Source organism: Chelonoidis abingdonii, chromosome 2 (genome assembly GCF_003597395.2).
Source record: "Chelonoidis abingdonii isolate Lonesome George chromosome 2, CheloAbing_2.0, whole genome shotgun sequence".
Classification (NCBI taxonomy): domain Eukaryota; kingdom Metazoa; phylum Chordata; order Testudines; family Testudinidae; genus Chelonoidis; species Chelonoidis abingdonii.
The window spans coordinates 5,006,109-5,028,883 of record NC_133770.1 but is presented as its reverse complement, the minus strand read 5'-3'; the positions used below and the strand labels follow the sequence as shown (position 1 = coordinate 5,028,883).

At 52.2% G+C, this 22,775-nt stretch overlaps 1 protein-coding gene across 2 annotated transcripts in view; it reads left to right on the top strand.

The window, feature by feature from the left end:
- The first annotated feature begins 775 nt into the window (after positions 1–775).
- The window catches only part of PTPN23 (protein tyrosine phosphatase non-receptor type 23), a 38,564-nt gene continuing 16,564 nt past the window's right edge, over positions 776–22,775 (top strand). The window contains exons 1-8 of one of the 2 annotated variants that reach the window (XM_032799596.2): positions 776–1,159; positions 11,040–11,114; positions 14,866–14,993; positions 16,895–16,971; positions 17,979–18,028; positions 18,993–19,124; positions 20,665–20,745; positions 22,444–22,575. In XM_032799596.2, the coding sequence (XP_032655487.1) occupies positions 1,145–1,159; positions 11,040–11,114; positions 14,866–14,993; positions 16,895–16,971; positions 17,979–18,028; positions 18,993–19,124; positions 20,665–20,745; positions 22,444–22,575 (690 nt within the window). In that variant the 5' untranslated portion in view covers positions 776–1,144. The remainder of the gene's footprint in view (positions 1,160–11,039; positions 11,115–14,865; positions 14,994–16,894; positions 16,972–17,978; positions 18,029–18,992; positions 19,125–20,664; positions 20,746–22,443; positions 22,576–22,775) is intronic. The other variant, XM_032799595.2, reaches the window with a different exon arrangement.

Genomic DNA, 22,775 nt, shown 5'->3' with positions numbered 1-22,775 from the left:
CATGGAGGGCGGGGGATGGTATGTGAGTGGGGGGAGGGGGAGTAGCTCAGGGGGGGCGTTGCTCTGGCAGATCACCCCAGGGGCGGTTATTGGTAACTGTGGGGTAAGTGTATGTGGTGGGGCTGGGCCTGAGTCTGTCCCTGCCATCCCCACAGTGACACATCAGTCCATGCCTTCCCCCAGCCTGGAGATGCCCCCGCCATGCCCAGGGCAGCTGGCCTGGCCGCGTTAGCGAGGGCTCTGGGCCCACTGACGCTCATTACCCCCCTGGCCCCGCGCGACTGGAAGCTGGACCCATTGCAAGTTCTGGTTCAGTGAAGATCCTTCTGAGGAGGTGGAGAATGGGGCAGCATTTGCTGGTACCCCCACCCCTCCCTGCCCCAAGTCTGAGAGCTGGGAGAGTTTGAAAGGAGTGAAGTGTCTCTTGTGTCTCTTTGAACCACTCTTTGTCATGAGAGAGAGAGATTAAAAAACCTGCCTTAAGAGCTTGTCTCGTTTAGAGTGAGGCTTGGTGAGGCAAATAGTGTCCCCAGGGCACGTGGCTTTCCTTGGATCCCACTCATTCCATCGCCACATCCTTCCTCTTCTCTCTCCCCTCCTCTGGCATCCGCACCTCAGGATCCGTCCTGTGACACAGTGTACCCCATTGCTGCACATACTGGGAGAGACAGCAATGGTGAGAGGAGGCCCAGGAAGGTGCTGAGTCCAGCTTGGAGTGGGTTCTGTTCTATGGTTTATTTCTGGTGGGAGTAATTCTTACTGGCAGTGAGATGGCCCCAGGGCCTTATGGGATGCTGGTAAATCTGGATCTAATGCCGGGTCTGGTACCTCCACTGGATTGAGAGACTTGCTTGGGTGTTTGCTTCCCATAGGTTTTAAAATGAGGATGAGAGTTTACATCATTCCGATGTGTCTGGACTCAGTGACTTTCTGAGAGTGCAGTATTCATTTAATCCATTTGTAGGTTGCTTTTCACTGGGATTGCTCAGCCTTGTTCAATAAAGCCAAAGTACCAGATGTCAATGGTCAAGAGACCCAACCAGATCAAATGTACTGTCAGAGAGGGGCAAATGGGGGATGTAATGACCTTCAAGGGGAACTGTCCCACCAGCAAATGGGATAAAGTCCCAAGTGATGCAAAGAGATGATTCTAAAGGAGGTAGGAGGGGCAGAAATCCCCCAGGAGGGAGCCCCAAATGATTATGGGAAAGGCAGTCAAAGCAGGGTCACTCCTGCTGCATGTGCTCAAGGAATTGAGCAGACCGCCTGTGGGAGATTTCCATAACACAGACCCTGACTTGCTAGAGTCTGATACCCTCAGTTTGGCTCAACTGGGCATGTCTACACCACACAGCCCCTTAGGGTGTAGACAGCCTAAACCAACAGGAGTTTTTCTGCCAGCATAGGAACATCACCGCTCCAAATGACATTCGCTACCTCGACAAAGCCCTCGTCTGTTGGCATAGCTGCATCCACTAGGCAGGTTTTGTTGGCAGAGCTATGTCGTGGGGGGCGTGTATGTGTTCACATTCCTGAGGGACACAGCTTTGACAACCTAATTTTGAAGTGTAGACAAGCGTGAGCCATCCTGCCCCATCTCATTGTAATCAATAAATTATTTAATCTAGGCATTTTGAGATGGTCTCAATAATGTTTATTTAGTAAGGGCACAATCCAGTGTCTGTCAAAGCCAATGATGAAACCAGTGGGAGGTTTTCCATTGGCTTTAAGGAAGTTTCAATTAAGTCCTAAGAAAGTAGAGAAAAGAGCAAAGGGGCAGCTGTACCCCTCAGTCTCATGTCTTTGGAAACTAGAGGCTACTTGAGAACTCTCTGCTGCTGTAAAATCCTGTGCTATGGCAAAGGCGAGGCAGTGTTATAAAGCAGGGGCTTGTAGATAGGAGACTCGGTCGCTGAGTTCCTCTGTGTTAAGTCCCAGAGAAAGAGACCAGCTTAAATATCGCTCTTCTGTCTGGGGATGTTTCACTACCATTGTTACCAACAATGGCTAAGAGTCTAGAACTGAAAGGTTGGTCTCTGTGACTTTGACAGCAGTTTGTTCAGAGTCAGTTTCATTGTTTCTCTGATAGTGCGGGTCAGTTTCTCTGTCTGTTGGCCTTTCACACAGCAAAAAGGGCGGGGGGGGGAAGGTGATTGTAAAACAAAAATTGACCCTGGGCAGTTGGGGTAAGGGCTTGTGTCTGAAACTGTCTAGATTTCAAGTAGGCTGTGTCCCTTGGACCCCTCCTGTTTTTCCATCTGTATCAGTGAGTATATGTGCCCATTTTGTATTAACTTTGGTAAAAGAAAATACTTGCCATCTTTGAGATTTGTTTGCGAAATGTTCGGTTAGTACTAATTCATATTATTTTTGTATGATGGGCGAATTTCTTGTTGCTTTTTGGGGCGGAAGGGCACCTGTCCTTCTATACAGCGACACTCAGTTTTTGGTTGATGCATTTTTTGTTTTTAAAGGGAGATTGTACAAGGTTACAAATGGAAATTCCACCTAGGGATTGGTGTTTCTGTAGGGCTTTCTGTCCACAAGAATCTCCAAACATTTTACAAACCAAATTACTACTCTGCATTGAAGGGGTGTCTTGGTCTGACACTGCACAGCACAGTTTGGAAGACAGGGAGTGAAATGTCTGGTATTCATTTGAAACTCCAGGGGAATTTAGCTTGGCAGAATATGATTGGTCAAGAACGTCTCCCTGATCTCTGGGAAAAGCGTCATGGGATCTTGGATGACCACAAGTAGTTGGGCCTTCCTCAGCTTTTTCTAATGCAGGCCAGAGAGCTGAGTCATGCTTTGCAGGTTGCTGACATGGTGATGATAGTAAGTTAGAAACAGTCCCTGCCATTCTGGTTTGTCTGCTTGTGCTGGAAAGGAGACTTGCCGTCAGTAGAACTTCTACAGCAGTGGATGGAGTGATAGGTGCCTACCTAGAGGAGGGTGGCCTCCAAAACAAGGCAGTCATTTTAAAATCACATGGCTGTGTGGCAGGCATGGCTGCCTATGAGGGATGCTCTTACCACTTGGTCAGAGCAAGTGCTGTCTCTTCAAGCATGTTTAAACCTAGGGTTTATTCTTTGTTTAAAGAAGCAAATCCTGAGAAATCTGAAATTAATAGAAATACTTTTGTGCAACTCTTCTCTTTAGGTGTAAAGATTTCTCTGCATTTTGCTGGTTGGTACATGAAACAGGAAGTGAAACCAACTAGAAAGCAGACAAACTGACTCCTCCAATATCAGTACTGGATGGAGAGATGCAGAAATGGTGAAAAGTAAATTTAAGTTTTAATAATCCAGGCAATAGTGAGGTACAGCATATTATTTTTAAAACAAATCTGATATTTTTTTAACCTGACAAACGTCAGGGTGTTTACCGTCTGCATTTCTCCTCTTCCATGTGTTTACCTTGAGTGGTGAAGCAGATGGGATTTGCAGCGTATCATCTGGGATCTCGGTTTCCTCCCCCTTTTCTGGTTGTGGTAGGGAGGTTGGATAACAGATCTTGGTTTAAACTCCTGGAGGTTGAGGAGGCGCTGCTGGTGAGCACGGTGGTACCATCTGTCCGACATCAGTAAGTTCTAAGCTTGGCAAAACCACTTTTAAAAATCCAACGGTCTCCAAGCCCTTGATGAAGATGTGTTGACTTAGTCCTATCCCCTCTACGTACATACATGCACCCTGTGAGGTAATGGAGAGGCTCAGTGGCTTGCTGAGGGCCCCCCTGTGGCTGAATGGCAGGGTCAGGACTCTCGGGTTCTAATCCAAGCTCTGCTGCCGAATTGCTGCATGACCTTGGGGAATTCTTTCTCTCTTCCTGCACCTGGGAAATGGGGATAATACCCACCTCACGTGGGGCTGAGAGACTTAGCCTAGTATTGTGACGTGCTACAGCCTCAGATGGGAAATGCTAGGGAAGTTGATTAATCACTGAGTATCTGCTTTCCACCCTTGGTTCCAGTTCTTTCCTACACTGGCTTGCCACTACTTAGAGCCATGGGTAGGCTGGAGGAGTTGGGCTTTTGCAGTTAACAGAGGAGATCCCATTTAATTTTCCTTTTATATTAGGCCCCGGGATTATAAACCTCCTGGTTGGTTGGGTGCAGCTTCATAGTCAGTCTTTTATAGTCAGCAATTTGTTTGGATTAAGGACAAAACTGACAGACTCATTGGCAGAAGCGTTCAGTCCAGAGAGAGACCTTTTTTGGCTTGTGCTCAGACCAGCTCTACCACATTAGCTAGTAACCCCGTTAGGTCTGAGTTTTGGTGGTTCTCCAGGCTAGGGTGGCTGGGTGCTTTGGCTGCTGTAGGTGTTCTTATCACGGCTTTATGGGATGATCATAGGGTGGGTCCTCATTGAAGCGTTAACTCAACTTCTGACAAAAGTGTTGCCCCTAATTCCAATTCCATCCCCACACAGGAATCCTGGCCTTAGGTGTGGCGATGCTTTTAACTCCAGTTGGGTGGCCTCAGGGGGATGTACGCTAAAATGTGAGTGAGCACAACTCGGCACTGCTAACATGACTGCTCTAGTGTGGATGCAGGTGTAGCCCCACTTGAGTGCCATTTGTCCGCCAGTGCCTTCCTACAATTCCAGCCCACATGCACAGAAAGGACAGACAAATTCTCCCACAGGTCACTGGGAAAATGCATAGCAAGGCTTGGCTTGCTGCAGTGCTAAGAATGCTGGGATATGCTCCAGAAGCCTTAGTGCAGGGGTCGGCAACCTACGGCATGTGTGCCAAAGGTGGCATGCGAGCCGATTTTTTGATGGCATCCGGGGCGGGCTGAGCCGCTCGGCATGTGGGGTGGGCTGAGGTGTCCGCCGCCGGCTCCTGCCAGCTGGACTCCCACCACAGGTCCCGCTCAGCGTCCGCAGCTAGCCTGGGAGCCCAGCTGGCAGGAACCGGTGGTGGAAACCCCAGAGCGGTGGCGGGCTGAGCTGCTCAGCCCGCCACCGCTCTGGGGTTCCTGCTGCTGGCCCCTTGCCAGCTAGGGTCCCACTCAGCACCCGCTGCTGGCCTGGGGGAAGGAACCCCAGGCTGGCAGCGGGCTGTGAGCCCAGCTGACAGGAGCCGGCAGGCGAAACTCCAGAGCAGTGGCAGGCTGAGCCGCTCAGCCTGCCGTCGCTCTGGTGTTTCCACTGCTGACTCCTGCCAGCTGGGCCCCCACCACCGGTCCCACTCAGCGCCTACTGCTGACCTGGGGTTCCTTCCCCAGGCTGGCAGTGGGCTGAGACCCAAGCTGGCAGGAGCCGGTGGTGGAAACCCTAGAAGGGGGCTGGCGGAGATGCTCAGCCCACACCTGAAACCGTAGAGCTGGGTGGGCTGACCCGCTCAGCCTGCTGCCACTTTGGGGTTCCGGCTGCTTGCCCCTTACCATCTGGGGCCCCACCGCAGCCCCACTCACCTTGCTTCCAGGGCAGGCCCCCTGCCACACAGGGTCCAGGCTTCCGGCCCTGCTCAGCCCTACCAGCCGCCAGCTCCACTCACCTCGGCTGCTGATCTGGGGTTCCAGCCCCTGACCTCCTGCCAGCTAGTTATCAACTTATAACTCAGAAGCCCGTGTGCAGCTTAAAGTATCTAAATACATGCCAGACATTGGAAAACTCAGCAAGGGCAAGGAGAACACTAAACTACTAAGATCTGCATTTTAATTTAATTTTAAATAAAGCTTCTGAAACATTTTGAAAACCTTGTTTACTTCACATATAACAGTTATTTTGTTACATAGTATAGATTTATAGAGAGACCTAAAAACGTTAAAATGTATGACCGGCAGGCGAAGCCTTAAATTAGAGAGTATACATGAAGACTTGGCACACCACTGCTGAAAGGTTGCCGACTCCTGCCTTAGCGCCACTCCAAGCGAGCACAGCCCCCGTGTGCATGGTGATCTGAGTATTGTATTGCCGTGTGGCTGCTCTGCTGGCCTCCAGCTCTGCCTGGCCCTGTGTCTGGCCACCCCCGTGCTAGTAGAATGGTTAGTCTCCATGGCCTTCTGCTGCACCTCTTATGAGGGGGCTGCTTTGGTGGGGACAGCTCTCACGGTGGGTTGGTTTATATCAAGGTGGTGATTTAAATCTCCAAGTGGAAAGTCTGGATTGAAAGCATCTTTTTAATCAACTTTTCCATGTGTACCTCTGTTACTCTAACACAGTGGTGCGCAGATGTTTCCAGTCACGCCTGCCCTTACCATTCAGGGAATCCGTCCCCACACCCCCTCCATTACTGCACAGCCAAGGCTTCCTCGGTGGCAGAGCTGGGGCTGGTGGCAGGAATGGGGGAGGAGCTGGGGTAGAGGCAGAGCTGCTCTCGGGGTGGAGAGGGAATGAGGGCAGAGCTGGACCTGAAGGCAGAGCAGGACTGGGGGCTGCAGGAGAAGCATGGCTTGAGGATGGAGCTAGTCTGGGGATGGAGTGGGGCTGGAAGCATGGGGCTGCCTTCTGTGGTCGTTGGCCCAGGCCTCAGCTGCACAGTTCTAAAGAAAGGCGCATTGTCTTAGGTTGATCTAACCATTAAAACATGTTGATTTGCAATGAAACAGAGCCTTTACTCTGGATTTGGTGCCTATTTTTGCTACATAGGAGGATACAGTATAACTATATGTACACTTATTTAAGCAATTATATAGCTTAATATTTTCAGATTCTTATTAATTGTGGGTTTTTAGTATGTTAGAAAAGGTAAATGAAGTATTGCTTATTTCCTAGGTAACTTTTTGCTCATGATGTCAAGCTTTTTTAGGATGGAAACTGGAGTTTAACTAAACATACAGCAGAATATAACATTTATTTTGATTAAACAAAATCTTAAAAGTTTTGGATTCCTAAACTTATCAACACATTATTTCACATTTCCAGCTAAATGATTTATTAAACAGGAGGCCTAACTGTAGGTAGTGAATTAAGTTGATTGTTTCAGGTCAACTTGGGAACATTTTCAAATATGCCTGAATGAAAGTGACTGGGGCTTAAGTTCCTACTTGCCTAAGTCGCTTGAAAACGCGACAATCTCCTAAGTTACTTAGGCTGCCCTGTTGTGCCATATTTATAAAGTTTGACCTCCAAAGTTTTCCCCCCATTTCTTCATCTAGAAAAGTAGCCTTTGACTCAAAATTTTTGACAGGCTCATGGATTCAGCGTAATTATTTACTTAAATGTGCTGAGATTATCATTTTAGGCCTTCACATATTTTGTATTAGATTCAGATTTCACTTTAAACAGGCTTATTTTTAAAAACAAAAAACAAATGATAATTTAAATAGCAAAATCAAAATATCCAATTTAAATGAAAATCCTCTATTTAAAAATTGTTTCGTTTTCAAACAAATCATTTTGTTTTTATCCACCCTTAAGAAAAGAACTGAAGCCACCAACTCAGGACATCCGGGTCAGGGAGCAGTTGGGGGTGGTAACAGCTGTGAGTCATGGCTGGGCTGGGCTGGATTTGAACCCGGTGACCTAGAGGACAGAGGTTTCTCTCACTCTGACTAGATTGGTGAGTTCTTCCCAGTGCATTTCCATTGTGTGTGTGTGACCCTCCTGTCCAGCCTCTTCCACCCTGCTGCTACAAGAGAAATGGGATAAGATTTCCTTTACTTCCCTAATGGCTGAGCTGCATCTTGAGATCCTTATGGATTTTGTAGGATGTCTGTGCGTTCAGGTGTCTTTTCCTGTCATGAAAAGCATTTTTCTCTGGATGGTACAGCCCCCTCTTCTGGCTCCTGCTAGTACTGCAGGGCCATCAGCCTCATTGCCCCGTATCATTCCTTGGAGTGCTTGGTGGCTGTGGAAATGTGAACTTTCCTAATGTTCTTTGGAATTGGAGTGGCAGATGAACAGTGCTGGGAGTCTGAATGCTCTGGCTCCTCCTCAGTGCAGTCTGCGAGTGTCGGTGAGGGGCAATCTCCCCATAAACTGTGCTCTGCCCGTGGGTGGGGACGGCCTGCAGCTAGTTGCTTTCTCTTCATCCTACGGACCTTGTGATACGTACGTAGGAGCTTTGGATGTAACTCATCCCACCAGATGTCACAGGAGGCAGTGCAATGCAATGGTTACAGCAGGACCAGTGAGCCTTGGACTCCAGCTGTCTAGTGCTGCCTTTGTTGTGTGGCTTTGGGGCAAGCTGCTCAACCTCTGAGTCTGTACAATGCGATTGACTCGCCCACTCTGGGAGGGTGTTTGCGAAAGCCCTCTGGGATCCCAGGAACTGGGACTGGGTAAGTGTGCGGGGTATTACCAGGTACATTGTGTTCAGTTCTGATTTTTCAGGCTGCTCCCTCTGTCTTAGAAATCCTTTTCCCCCCCTCCTAGAGTCTGGGAAGACTTCCGAATCTTGAGCTCCCCTTCAGAGAGCCATTGACCTCTCCCACTTAGTGCCCCTGTGTGGGACATCAGGGATCCTGGCCCTCCACCCAGCATGATGATTCTGCAGCACATTCCCCTGGCTATCCCTGTGCAAAGTGCTGTCTGCCAGCCATGCGGCTGCTAAATCTCCCCAGCCTGTTATTCACCCGGACCCTACGTTTGCCAAAAGACAGCTCCCCACAGATCTCTAGCTGGTGTCAGTGCCTTCCCCCAAACCACAGCAGACAGCTCGGTTTCTAGCCAGTGTGGAGCTATATCCCTTCAGTCATGTGTCTGCAATCACCAGCCTCAGTCTCTCTAACAAGGGACAAGGACATTGTTCTTCAGAAGTCTCTCCGCAGCTGGTTTGCAGCCAACTGGGCATGGCTGGGCTCTCTTCCCTTGAGCGTTGCTCTCACAATCCTGTAGCACTAGCTGGGGATCTCGAGAGCTCAGAGCCTTCGTTAAGCCCCACAACCTTACTACCCCACTCTGTGTGCTGGACATCCCCATGTAACAGGGAGGGGCTTGCCCAAAGCCCCATGGCAAGGCAGTGCCAGAGCCACAAATAGACTCCCTGTGTCCTGGTTCCTAGTCTCTTATGCTGGTCTCGCCCTGCCCAGCCCAGGGGCTGCCGGATGCAGCTGTTGTGTGTAGCTCCAAAGGCTCTCGCTTGCTGCTCTAGTCAGTGTCAGGTCTGCAGAATGCTCCCTGCCCCCCATGACACTGCTATGTTCTGTGGGGCCCGGAAAGCGAGCCCTGTCCTGTGTGTGAGCAATGCTGCTCCTTAACCAGCTGCTCCAGCTGCCAGAGTGCAATGCACACCCCTAATGGAGCACGTCGCGTCTGGTGCCTGCGGGCACCCAAGAAATAGACGGTCCCTCCGGTGCTCTGCGCTGTGAGCAGCAGATCCGTGCCCTGCTGCAGGCATCTCTCGTGGCGAAGTCCCCTGCAGCGCTCAGGACCCATGTAGTGCTGCGGCTCTGCACAGACAGTGCCAGGGCACGTAGCCAGCAGCCGCGGCTCCTTGTCCTGCAACCCCATTGGCTTATCCAAGCTAAGTGAGGTTGGCTGGGGTGGGGGAATCCCCAAGATTTTACGGGCGATGGCTCCCTGGCTCCCGTAGCTCTCAAGCCAGGACTGCGTCCGCACCTCGGCATGGTGTTGCTGGGGGCACCGTCTTTCTTGTCAGATGCAGAACCACCGTGCTAGTCACGTGTGTTCCCTCAAGATCCCAGGGGCAGTGTTACCTCCCATGTCTTGGACGGATTTCAGTTCTGAGAACTACCTTTGTCTCCCGACTCTTCCGTACGGATTCTCTTTGAATCCGTAGTCTCACGTTGCTGTGTGCTGGTAAACAGCTGCTGTGTTTCACCCCAGAGGTGGCTGCGTTTCAGAGCTGAACAGCCTTGGGGCTGAACTCTGAGGAAATGCAGTCATTATTTAAGCTTGTGCTGGGAGGCTGCACAGGAAGGAACAATGCAGGCCTGGCTGCTGGGGGGAAATGGGAGAGTGAGCACCATCAGACATGGGGGTCGGGTGCTCTACTGGGCCCAGTGGAGAAGAGAGCCAGGATCTGTTTTGATTTGCACAGTGGATGGTGCTGTACAGGCAAATTGGAGACAAGATCCCTGCCCTGAGGATCTTGTCATCTGACCTGGACCGATGCCTCCAGAAACTCTGCCATGGTGGGGAGGGGAGAAGGGGAATGTGATGGGAAATCTGAGTGGTAGCAGGGAGCTGGAGGAGGTTGCGTAGGTTGATAGTTACACGTCGGTCTGTCTTACCCTGTTAAGTGTCCTGTAGGTACCTGGGAGCCTGGCTTGGCACTTTGAACCTTAACAAGTGTGCAGCTTCCAGTAGCCATGGCAGACCTGGAGATGAAAGGTTGGCAGCCTGGGCCTGTGTGGCTCCATTGGACAAGAAGCTGTGATGAAACCTTTCCCCTGTTCAGCCCCTGGCTGGACAAGTGAAGATGCAGCATGTGTTGTTTCTTGAGCAGACCTGTCACCTGGTCAGTGGTGGCCGATTGCTGCAGATTCACGTTTGGCAGCGCGCTCTCCTGGGCCACTCACGCTGAATATGGCTGCTCAAGTCAAAGATCAGCTGTGGTCCCTGCTAAGCTATGGCCACAGAAGGGAACAGGTCTGCAGGCTGGGTCTGTAACACCATTGCCTCTGTGGGCTGAGAGGCGTCTGACCAGGGCTGAGGGTGGCCAACTGAGCTCAGGCTGCGGAGCTCCTGCTGCAAAAGGCCTGGCTCTCACTTGAAGGCCGCAGGGGAATGGGGCACCCGCTGTCTGAGGAAATACAGGGGCTCCTTCAAATTGGAGGTGTCTTCCACGTGCTGTCAGCTAACGGGCTGTGTGGGGGCAATGCAGGGAACTGGTGGCACGTCCTTGGCCTTACAGGGGGGCTTTCAGTATCCTGCCCTGAGCGCCTCTTTCTCAGCGAAGACAGAAACAGCCTGGCCTGTGCAACACCCCGAAAGGCCAACCTCAAGTGTCTCTGCTACCCTTCGTGCACAGCCCCTTATAGGGGTTTCCGCTGCCCCTCTTGCTGTCTGGCTCCAGCTGGGACGCCAGCAATGCCAGGGCGGCTCTGCTCCGGGAAGTAGTGCTTGATTTTTCCTCTGCGCACCAGTCCCAGATACGAGCTCTGATTTGTTTTTTCTCCCTCCAGTTTGTTCTGAAGAACTATGGCGAGAATCCCGAGAGCTACAATGAAGAGCTGAAGAAACTTGAAGTGCTCCGGCAGGTAAGCGTGCGCTGGCGCTGTGCTGTGTGTAACGGTGCTCCGGGGCAGGGCAGTCCCACGGGGAGACGGTCCCTGCCCCAGAGCGCACAGTCTAGCTGGGGCTGGCAAAGGCCGGCAGGGAAAGCGACTCGCCCAAGGGCAGGCCAGTGACTGAACCGGGAACAAAATCCAGATCTCCTGGCTGCAGCCCACGAGGTAGAGCCCACAGTTCTATGGTGGGTGTGCTGGTGTCTGCTCCCCCACCCGTGGCCCTCCAGTGCCAAGCGGTAAGGGGGAGGGGAAGCTTTGTACATGTGAAACCTCCACTGCCTTGCTGGGAGGGAGCCCAGGCACAGTGTGAACTGAAGGAGCCCCAGCCCAGGAGCCTACAGCCCTCCAGCTGCATGGACTGCAGCAGGCATGCTCACCTCCCGCGCCCCCGCCAGTGTGCCCGCGGAGGAGTGGGGGGATTGGCTCTGTTCGCTCTCCGTGGCCTGCTCGGTGCTGGAGTCAGAGTGAACAAGGGGGCCTGGTGGTGCCATTTGTGTGTGTGTGTGGGGGGGGGGGGGGTGTTCAGTGTTGTGGACACTGGTCCATTGGGACCCCCCCAACTCATCACACACACAGCAGCAGCTCCTCCGGTAGGGAAGGAGCTTGAGGCTCCCCTACGGCTGCTTGGCCCCCAGCTCCTTGGGCAGGCCCTGCAGATACTGTAGGTGGGCCCTAGCAGCACAAAGTTCAGTGCTAGGGATCTCATGAGATTGGGGGAAGAGGAGGTTCCTTAGTGGGGGCAGGGAGGCTGGGTCCTTCTGCGAGGGCAAGTGGCCTTCTAGAGATCTGTGGAGGGATCAGTGGGGAATTGCGACAAGGCCCCTTCATGCCCCCACCCCCATGCTACCCCTGCTACCCGCAGAGGCACATCATAGACAGGGCTGGAGGAGAGGCAGGTAAACGGTGGTGGGAGCGGGAGGGCTGGGCAGGGCTCCCGGCCTGCAGAGCAGAGATGCTGTAGGCTCAGGGGCTCCCACCCTCTGTGGCCCTGGGTTTTGCAGGGCTGACCAGCGCAGCCATCGGTGGTCGCTGCTGGCCCCCTCTGGAGTCAAACCAGGGACCTAGAGGAAGGAGCTGCCTGCAGTGGTGGCTGTGATGTGAATTCCCTGAGCTGAGCTGTTGTGGGTGGCTGAGTGTGTGCGAGTTCCCAGAGACGTTTGTGGGGTGCTGTGATAAGGTCAGCGGCACTCTCAACAGCTGAGCTTATCAGCTGAAGAAGGACCATGGGACGGAGGAACGTTTCCAGCCAAGCCAGGCACTGGAGTTCGTGCGCCTGTGTCAGTGGAGCCCAGCAAAGCCAGAGAGGGCTGTCTAGCCCGGGGAATTGGTAATTGGATGATAACGTTGTTCACGTCTCAAGGGCCAGGTCGGTTCCCAGCCAATCTTCTCCATCATGTGGCGATGTGACATTCCCCCAGCTGACAGGCGTCTGTGAGATCAGCAGCACTTCCTGCAGAGAGGCCCAGGACTGAACGGGCCGTGGAAACCCAACTGACCTGTAGAGAGGCAGCGCAGGAGAGGCAACGCACTCATTGTTGTGAATAAACAGAGACGGTCACTGCAAGGCACCTTTCAGTGTAACCACGCAAGACTGCCTTCACGCCCGCTTCCGGCAGCAGCAGTGCGGCAAACCCAGCCGGAGTGACCAGAGCCACAATGACCTGCTTGAAAACCCAGAGGGAAAAACATCAGGGTTGTGCTATTAGCTTTCTCCTGTTCTATGTGTGCGGGGCCCTGAGGTTGGGTGTGCTTATGGGGTGGGTATTAAGGAGCAGCTTGGCCTGGAACAGAATACACTTCCCCGCCCCGCCAGGCGCATCACTAAGGAACAGCACCACGGGATCCTAGTGCCTTGCTGCCCGGCTGATGGAGCATTGCAGTTAGCACTTGCACTGGGAGAGGTTTGCTCTCTTCTGTTCGTGTGGCTGTGCTGCAGGGAGAGAGCGCCAGCCGTTTCCTATAAGGCTGTGGCTGAGCTCTGACGCTGCTGAGTGAGTGAGCGCATTCCTCTCCGCTAGAAGAAGGGAACGCTTTTCCTGCCCAGCTCCCATGACAGGGTCTCTGCTTTCCCAAAGTCAGTCCCTTGCTGGGAGAGGAGTCTCTCATTCATTTGTGCTCCAGCAGTGCCTTGAGGCGCAGCTGAGATCGGAGTCCCATTGTTCTAGGCACTGTTCAGAGAGAGATGATCCCTGCCCTGGAGGGCTGGCAGCCAGAATGGATCAGACTAAGAGGTTGGAAGGGGTTACAGAGGCACAAAGGAGGAAAGTGACTTGCCTGAGGTCACCATGCTGGTCAGTGACAGAACCGGGAAGAGCTCCCAGCTTTCCTGAGTCCCAGTCCAGTGCACTGTCCTCTAGACTGCACTGCCTCCAAAATAGTAAAAGATCTGTGAGAAAACTGCTCCTGAGGGAGTGTTGCCTAGTGGTTGGAGCCAGGACACATGCAATGTACAGCTCTGCTGCAGGCTTCCTATGTGATCTTAGGAAAGTCCCTTCCCAATCTGTGAAACGCAGGTCATCACCTCACCTCCTGGGACACAGGAACATCGAAGCGGCCAGGCTGAATCAGACTCACAGGCCATCTAGTCCACTAGCCCTTCTCTGGCAGGAGCCAGCACTAGCTGTGTCAGTGGAAGGATCCCTCACCTGCTGACTGTGGGTCGTCTGGTCTCCTGATCTCTCACAGAGATTGGCTTAAGCCCTAAAGCCTGGCATTAAAACCCCCTCCAGAATTCTGCTGTGAATGCTGAGAGCACTGAGTGTTCCTGCTGGCCATACGTAGCTAGTGACCCTCTGTTATCTCTCTCTGAAGCCACTTACAGCCCTCCCTGGTCCCGATTAACCTGACTTTGTCATTTGTCAGCCTTGTAACTCTCAACTCGTGCCCCTCGCGCGCGCTCCCCTCCCCTCCCCAGATCACTGATCAACTAAACAACATGGGACTTGGTGTGGAACTTGAAGTCCTTGCTGTTAACCATCTGCTGTGCTGAAAATTGACTATTGAATCCTACTTTTTCTATCTCAGTCTGTGTTTGATCCATGATAATACTTTGCCTCCTCCCCATGATGACTTAGCTTCTTTGATAGCCTTTTGGTGGGACCTTGTCAGAGGCCTTTTGTCTGTCTGAGCGCATTGTTGCCGGTTCTCCTTTCCTGACATGCTGGGGGAATTCCAAGAGGCCAGCAAGAATCCATGCTGGTTAGGCCCTCTCAGTCATGAGCTGCCAGGTGTTTTGTTTTTAGTGATCATTTCACCAGGTTTGCCCAGACCGGATGTCAGCCTGACACCTGGCATTTAATGTAGCAAAGTACTTTGAAAGCCTTAGGCTGAAGGCGTTGTGGGGTGGTGAGTGTCTCATGAGTTGTGACATACCTGGCTGCCGTCAGCTCCAGAACAGAGAGGCCCAAGGCCTCTCCCGAGCTTGGCATAAGCAGCATTTTGTGGCAGTGGTACCACTGGATTGGGAAACTGCCCGCCCCAGGGGTGTGAAAGGAGTGGGGAATCTTCATCCCAGCCAAGAGGACACTCTGGAGAGTGGCTAATGCCCTGGCTTCTGCAGCTGGCCCCTGGAATGTCCCTCTGAGGAGCTATTTTGGAGTGATCTCCCTCCCCCGATCACGTAAGCGACTTTTGCTGCCAGCCAAATACAACCCAGGCCCTCTGTCTGTAAGCATGGTGTGGCCTGTTGCCTTGAAGCACTGCTCCTTTCTCTCTCCTCCAGAACGCTGTGAGCGTGCCCAGGGACTTCGAGGGCTGCAGCATCCTGCGGAAGTACTTTGGCCAGCTTCACTACCTGCAGAGCCGCGTCCCCATGGGCGCGGAGCACGAGGCGGCTGTCCCCGTCACGTGGTAAGTGCAGCGGTTTGGTGGGGTCTGTGGAGTGGCAGGGGAGGGAGCAGGCTTCCCTGCATCCAGCTATCTACCCCTGCCAGGGCACCCGTGGCTGACCCTGGGGGCTTGGATGTGATGCAATGGGAGATTCTTTGAGCAGAGGAGCTGAAGCTGGGGCTCACCAGTGGACTCACTGTATGACCTGGCTTTGTCTCTTGCCTCAATTTCCTCATGCTCTTCCTTGGCCCTGGTAATCTCCTGCCTGGATGCCTGTGATGTCCTACCCTGAATACATGTTCAAACAGCACGAACTTGCTTTTGGTGGGTAAGATCAGGCTGTCCCCTTCTGGAGTGCCATGGTGTGACGATGCGGTTCTGGCGGGACCCAACTGAGAGTACCAAATCAGGACCAATTGCTCAAACAGGGTAGTCACAGCCCTAGGCTGGGGTTTTTCCACCTCTAAGGCAAACCAAACCAGCCAGACAAAATGACTTCGGTTTCACCCCACTGGCTAACCACAAGTCACACAAGCAATTTCCTTAGACACTCCCAGTATCACCACCAGTGCCACTCGTCCTGGGGATGAATAGTTATGAAAACCAACACCCAGTAAAAGAGAGGTTCTCTCAATCCCAAAGGACCAAGCCCCGACCCAGGTCAATATACACATCAGATCTTACCCACAAATCACGCTGTTGCCAGTCCTTTAGAATCTAAAATCTAAAGGTTTATTCATAAAGGGGAAAAAGGTAGAGATGAGAGCTAGAACTGGTTAAATGGAATCAATGACATACAGTAATGGCAAAGTTCTTAGTTCAGGCTTGCAGCAGTGATGGAGTAAACTGCAGGTTCAAATTAAATCTCTGGAATACATCCCCTTCTGGGATGGGTCAGTCAGTCCTTTGTGCAGAGCTCCAGTTTGTAGCAAAGTCCCTCCAGAGGTAAGAAGCAGGATTGAAGACCAGATGGAGATGAGGCGTCAGCCTTATATAGGCTTTTCCAGGTGTAAGGACACTTCTTTGTTCTTACTGTGGAAAGTTACAGCAAAATGGAGTCTGCAGTCACATGGGCCAGTTTCTGCACACCCTGCTGAGTCACAAGGCGTATTTGCCTCCTCTCAATGGGTCAATTGTGTAGGTGATGGTCCTTAATGGGCCATCAAGCAGGCTAAGCAGAGCTGACACCAACTTGTCTGGGATGTTTCCCAGTAACACAGCACAAGTTTGAAATACAGACAGTATACAGCCAATATTCATAACTTCAACTACAAAAATGATACAGACATACAGACAGCATAATCATAACCAGTAACCCGTAACCTGGTCTTAGACACCTTATATGACCCCCTTTACCTAGGATTTGGTGCCACTACAGGACCTTGGTTGCAACCCATGTTCTATATGGTCCCAGGTTATATCAATAACGTCACATATGGCAAATCTAATGCCCACAGGTGGGCAGGATGGAAACATGGCAGTGCCATCGGTACAGTGCCCTCTCGCAGGGAGGAGCGCTGCTTACCGAACAAGTGACACCTTTCGCAGCTGTGCTCCTTGGAGGGCTCCCATCCATGTGCCTGAACCTGCTTTGGATGAGATTGATGCCATCCCCTCTAACTACTAGACAACACTTCCCTAGTAGGCTAAGAAGACTTGGCCTGGCACCACTCAAACATTACAGGGTTTGCTGGTTATGTACCTAGCAGCTTCCCATCTCCCACTCAGTGTGGAGTGGACTCTGCCAGCTGCATAGGAAAGTGAGTCTAAATCATTTGGATCACCCCTGCCTGCTCTGAGCCATCAGTTGTTAGCCATCTGCCTTCCCTGGAAACATGGCTGTGGGGCTCCCGGGGCAGCTGGGGTGTGCATCTGGCCAGCTCACTAGTGCAGGCACTAACCCTCGGATTCCCCATTCACAGGACGGAGATCTTCTCTGGCAAGGCGGTTACCCACGAGGACATCAAGTATGAGCAGGCGTGCATCCTCTATAACCTCGGTAAGGCCCTGGAGCCCACCTGCTGGCTTGGCTTGGCAATGTGTTGCCCAGAGTACCCTGGGGTTTGCTTGCCACCAGAGAAATGCCCTCCCTGGCTAGCCCTTGTTCCCTGCTCCACAGAGTCCACTGTCCAGCCTGGTCCTGCTGTTCAGTGGTGGGAGGGGGTGACCACTGCAGGGCATTCAGCCGATCTGCCTGTAGGCCTTTCTGTGATCACAGCTCAGAGCAGGCAGCCAGTGGTGACAGTCGGCATGAAGCTGCCCACAGCTGGAAGTGCTGGGCCTTGGGAGAGCAGAGCCGTGACGTCTTGAAGTGTTCCCGTGATCACTGCGGACAATTGAGCCGCTGTTTCCTTGGCTCTGGTGGATTCTGCTGGCCAGATCTGAACCCTGGTTGTGTTATGTGTGCCTGGCACGAGATCCTCAAGTGAGGCTTCAGCATGGGCATCTGCTGGTGTCTGTGGGGCGGGTGAGGCTGATCTTGGGGGCTAGCTCCAAAGGGCTCTTCTCTTCACTGTGATGGATGAACGACAAGCCAGAGCATCACCATGTGTCCCCCTCCCTCGCAGGCAAGTCCAGGCCTTGGCTAGGAGAAAAGGTGCACCTGTTTAATTAAATCAATTTGAAATGGATCCAATTCAGCTAGTGCAAACTCAGTTGGTTGTACTTAAACCGGCTTAGCCCTCATGTCAATAGGTGCAGTTTAGTTCAGTGAGCTATCAACAAGGATTAAACTGGTGTAGGTCAGCATTTCTCAAACTGGGCTCCGTGGACCCCCGGGGGTCCCCCTCCCTCTCGGTGCCTCCTGCACACTGGGGGAGCAGCTGTTCAGCCACGTGTGGGCGGGGCTGGAAAGAGACCGGGAAGAGGAGGGGCAGGAGGAGGGGCCTTGAGGAATGGGGTGAAGTGGGGGCAAGCCGTGGGGCTGAGTGGGGGGCTTGGGGGTCTGTGAAAAATGGCCTTGCACATTTTGCCAGTGGCCTGATCTGAGTTTCCTGTTCCCAACAGGGGCATTGCATTCCATGCTGGGTGCCATGGACAAGAGAGTCTCCGAGGAGGTAAAGATGCTAAACACCTCCTTGTCTCCCCCCTCCTCCGCTCCTCCTTATCATGGGTGGTTTCTTCCAAACAGATGAGAGCACAACGGTCTGCAGGGTGACGAGTCTTTTCGTAGCGATTGTTAATCTCCCGAGGGGACTGGTCACGTTTCCAGGGGCTTGACCCCTTCAAAAACTGCTCTGCCAGGTGCTGGGATTCCTGGGACTGGGGGAGAGCAATGAATACGGGATTTTTCTTGACGCAGTATATAGCTATAGCAGTGCCCTGCGGCAAGCTCTGGGCGCCTTGACGTAATGTAACACCCCAGTGTAACCCCACATGCAGTCTTCCCTCCAGCCAATAACAGACCCTCCCCCACCCTCTGAGCAGATGCCCGGAAAAGATGGGTCGGGCCACGCCACATACCCTGATGGCAAGGACCCCTCCTGGAGAGTCCTGCCAGCCACTCCCTCCTCTCCTGGCCCAGGGAGCTCCCAGTTGACCTTGCTTATGGAAGCATCGCCTGGGAAGAGAGTCCCTCTGCTGACCATCTCCTAAGCCACGTAGGACTTCACAGCTGAAAATCAGCACCAGCCCCATCTGGGAACCAGATGGCAACCAGAGCAAGGGGGTAACTTACTTTTTGGCTACAATAAGCAGTAGTTGCTTTTGGCACCCACTAGTCTGAGTGGTCTGATGGGGTCACCCCATGTAGAGTGTCATGGTCATCCAGTCCCCAGGTGATGAAAGCATGGACACTGGGACAGGAGAAGGTTTAACTCCACTTAAGATGGTAACATTTGGGGTTTAAGTCCACTAATGAAGGCAAAAGGTAATTAAAAGAGATCCTGCTGCGTCTCTCAGCTGTTGGTAAATTTCAGGAGTCAAGGCAGCATGGCTTCTTGTGCAGCACCTTCTGTTTTGGCTTGGGTGCGTTACAGCCTTACATGTTTCTTCTCCCCCTTCTGCCGTGGACCTGGCCAGGGTATGAAGGTTTCCTGCACCCATTTCCAGTGCGCAGCCGGGGCTTTCACCTACCTGCGGGATCACTTCCCTCACTCGTACAGCGTGGACATGAGTCACCAGATCCTTAACCTCAACATCAACCTCATGCTGGTAAGGGTGGGCGCTGGCTTTGCTGCTGCTCACCATTCATGCTGGGGATCTAGTGGCTGGGCTCGTTAGATGAGTTCATTTAAAGGGATTTCACCAAAGCTGACGAGGCGAGGGGAGAAGGCGACGCACTTGGTATTGGGCCTAGCCTTGTCTCATTTTTCAAAGGCCGGTTGGAGTGGGAGCCACTCTTGGACAGAGCTGGATAAAGACGGAGTTGTCCCAGTACCTTGGCACGTGCAGACTGTAAGCCTGCTGCCTGCTTAGAGGGAAATTGTCTGTCTGGAAAAGGTGGCCAAGAGTGTCTTCCGGTGTCTGTCCTTGTTCAGGAGAGATCCCAGAGCGCTGTGGTAGGGGAGGAATCATGTGTCCAGCTCCAGGACATACACTGATCCCCACAGGGGCAAGAGGAATATTTTTCTGTCCATCCGCAGGGTTGCACGGCTGGATGCATGTGTTATGGGGTCTGCGTGCTTTCCTCAGAAAGTGCTCAGTCCCCGTCTGTTGGGCTGGGATACTGAACTCTTGGGCCTAATGGCCTGAGTAGCAAAGGGAGTTCTAAATGTTAAATCGAGGAGAGTAAAACATGGTAAGGGAAGAAGTAGGGGGCTATTGATAGAGCAGATGGAAATACCTTGACATTGTCCTTTTCCCTGTAGAGAAGAAGGGTAGAGGTGGGTGTGAAGGCAGCTGACCTGGCTTATTGCATCAGGGGATCCCATTATAACAGGGCCGTGCCTCTTACATGCTCTTTGCTTTATCCATTCTCATGTGCAGCTCTGGAGGCATCAGGCTGATGACCATTGTCTGGCCAGCACCCGGGGCTTGAAAGGGAGGAAGGGTTTGGATTTTGGCTCTCCAAATGAGATGGCTTTATTGGCTCAGCAGCACCACAGCTCTACCTGGGCTAAGCTGAGTGTAGGTGAAGTCCAGCCTCTGTGGCCAGCTCACTTTGACTAGGGGAAAGAGTGGTGGAAGTGTTTGATTTACAGCCCTCAGGATTGGGCAGACAGAGCCCTGTGCTGGCGGGGGCTGATCTACAGCGTTTTTCTGCTCAGGTCTCCAGAGCCAGTGCAGCCCTGTCCCCTACATGGGCCCACCAACGTACCTCAGTCCTAGGATCGCCCCGGGAAGTTAGAGTGGAGATCTGTCTCCAAGGCCATTCAGTCTGTGCTTGGCCTCGCACCTGAGGCCTCCAGCGTGGCGGTGGGGTTTTGTCCACTAGAGACTGGATCGAATCCATGTGCTCACTTCATCTAGGCCAGTGCCTTGGGGTAGTGACTTATGGTTCCCACTGATGGGCTGGCTTTGAGTGGCAATGGAGGCGAGAGGCTTTCTGTGCATGGCTAGTCCCATGAGCTCTTCTGGCTTGTAGACCAGAAAGCTGGTCTTCGTTGGCCTGTCAAGCAGGGTAGGCTGGAGCCACTGCCGAGTGACTCTCCTTTGGGGCTGGCTGAGTTTGGGCAGGTGTGACTTTGAGGAGCTCAGGAATGCAGTGAAGTCTCTGGGGAGAGCTGAGCGTCTCCATTGCTTTTCCTGGAAGGGCCAAGCTCAGGAGTGTCTCTTGGAGAAGTCGATGCTGGACAACAGGAAGAGTTTCCTCGTGGCCAGGATCAGCGCTCAGGTGAGTTACCCAGGGAGCTCTGCTGCTCCAGCGCCTTTTTCTCTGCTGCACTACACTCTGGGGGCACGTTAACCGCGACTGAGATGGATCCCGTCCTGCTGCCCTGCCACGTACAAGAACAACTCCACGGGAGTCTCTGAACCCCCAGAACCAGCTGAGGTGGTTTGCAAGCAGAGAAGGAAATGCCTGTAAACTTTCACTGCTGTGCTGACTGTGGGGGCTGGGTGGGGAACATTCGCTCTCTGCTAGAGCTTGAGGGCAAGTGAGTAATGGTTTAAAGACTAAGCCGTTAAAAGTCAAGTCATTTGAGTTAATCAGTGTCTGAATTTGACATGATCTTGTCTGAATGAGGGCACGGGCTCAGGCCTTCCTGCGACCGATGGAGATAGTCCTGTCAGCTGCAATACCCGGGCACTGCATGGCAGCCGGAACTCCAGCCTGCCTTTAATTTCCTGCCAAGTAATGCACATTGGAAAACATAATCCCAACTATGCATATAAAATGATGGGGTGTAAATTAACTGTTACCACTCGAGATCTTGGAGTCATAGTGGGTAGTTCTCTGAAAACATCCACTCAGTGTACAGCAGCAGGCAAAACAGCGAACAGACTGTGGGGAATCATTAAGAAAGAGATTGATAATAAAACAGAAAATATCATATTGCCTCTACATAAATCCATGGTACACCCACATCTTGAATACTGTGTGCAGATGTGGTCGCCCCATCTCAAAAAAGATTAATTGAAATTGGAAGAGGTTCCGAAAACTGCATCAAAACTCATTAGGGATGTGGAACGGCTTCCATATGAGGAAAGATTAAAAAGGCTGGGGCTTGTCATCTTGGGGGAAAAAAGGGGGGATATGATAGAGAGCTATAAAATCATGACTGATGTGGAAAAAGCTAAATAAGGAATGTTCTTTACTCCTCATAGCACAAGAACTAGGGGTCACCAAATGAAATTAATAAGCAGCAGGTTTAAAACAAAAGGAAGCATTTTTTCACACAACGCACAGTCAACCTGTTGAACTGTTTGCCAGAGGATGTTGTGAAGGCCAAGACCATAACAGGATTCAAAAAAGAAAGGTCCATCAATGGCTATTAGCCAGGCTGGGCAGGGATGGTGTCCCTAGCCCCTGTTTGCCAGAACCTGGGAATGGGCAACAGGGGATGGATCACTTGATGATTCCCTGTTCTGTTCATTCCCTCTGGGGCACCGTGCATTGGCCACTGTCGGTAGACAGGACACTGGGCTGGGTGGACCTTTGGTCTGACCCGGTATGGCTCTTCCTTATGTTCTTAACTGGCACTACGGCAGGGATCGGCAACCTTTCAGAAGTGCTATGCTGAGTCTGCATTTATTCACTCTAATTTAAGGTTTTGCATGCTGGTCATACTTTTTAATGTTTTTAGAAGGTCTCTTTCTGTAAGTCTATAATATGTAACTAAACTGTTGTTGTATTTAAAGTAAATAAGGTTCTTAAAATGTTTAAGAAGCTTCACTTAAAATTAAATTAGAATTCAGAGCCCCCCAGACCGGTGGCCAGGACCCGGGCAGTATGAGTGCCCCTGAAAATCAGCTCGCGTGCTGCCTTCGGCATGCTTGCCATAGGTTGCCTACCCCTGCACTAGGGCTTTCTCCTGGGATTCTGATGCTGTGACTCCACCCTGAAATGCCTCTTGACCGTCTCTCCACATAGGTAGTGGACTACTACAAAGAGGCCTGCCGGGCTTTGGAGAACTCGGACACAGCCTCACTGCTGGGGAAGATTCAGAAAGACTGGAAGAAGCTGGTGCAGATGAAGATCTACTATTTTGCTGCTGTCGCTCATGTAAGTGGGAAGGATGAGGCTGTGCATTGGGAGTTTCACCCTGGCTGCCCAAGAGGAATGGCCTTGCGTCCCTCCACTTGTGGGTGGCTGCAGCTGCTTAAACCCGCTGGGAGGTGGTAGTCACCATGGGTGTGAAGTTCCTGAGTGTACATGGACACCGGTCAAATTCAGTCTTCTGTAGTGAGTCCCCTGGCTGGCTT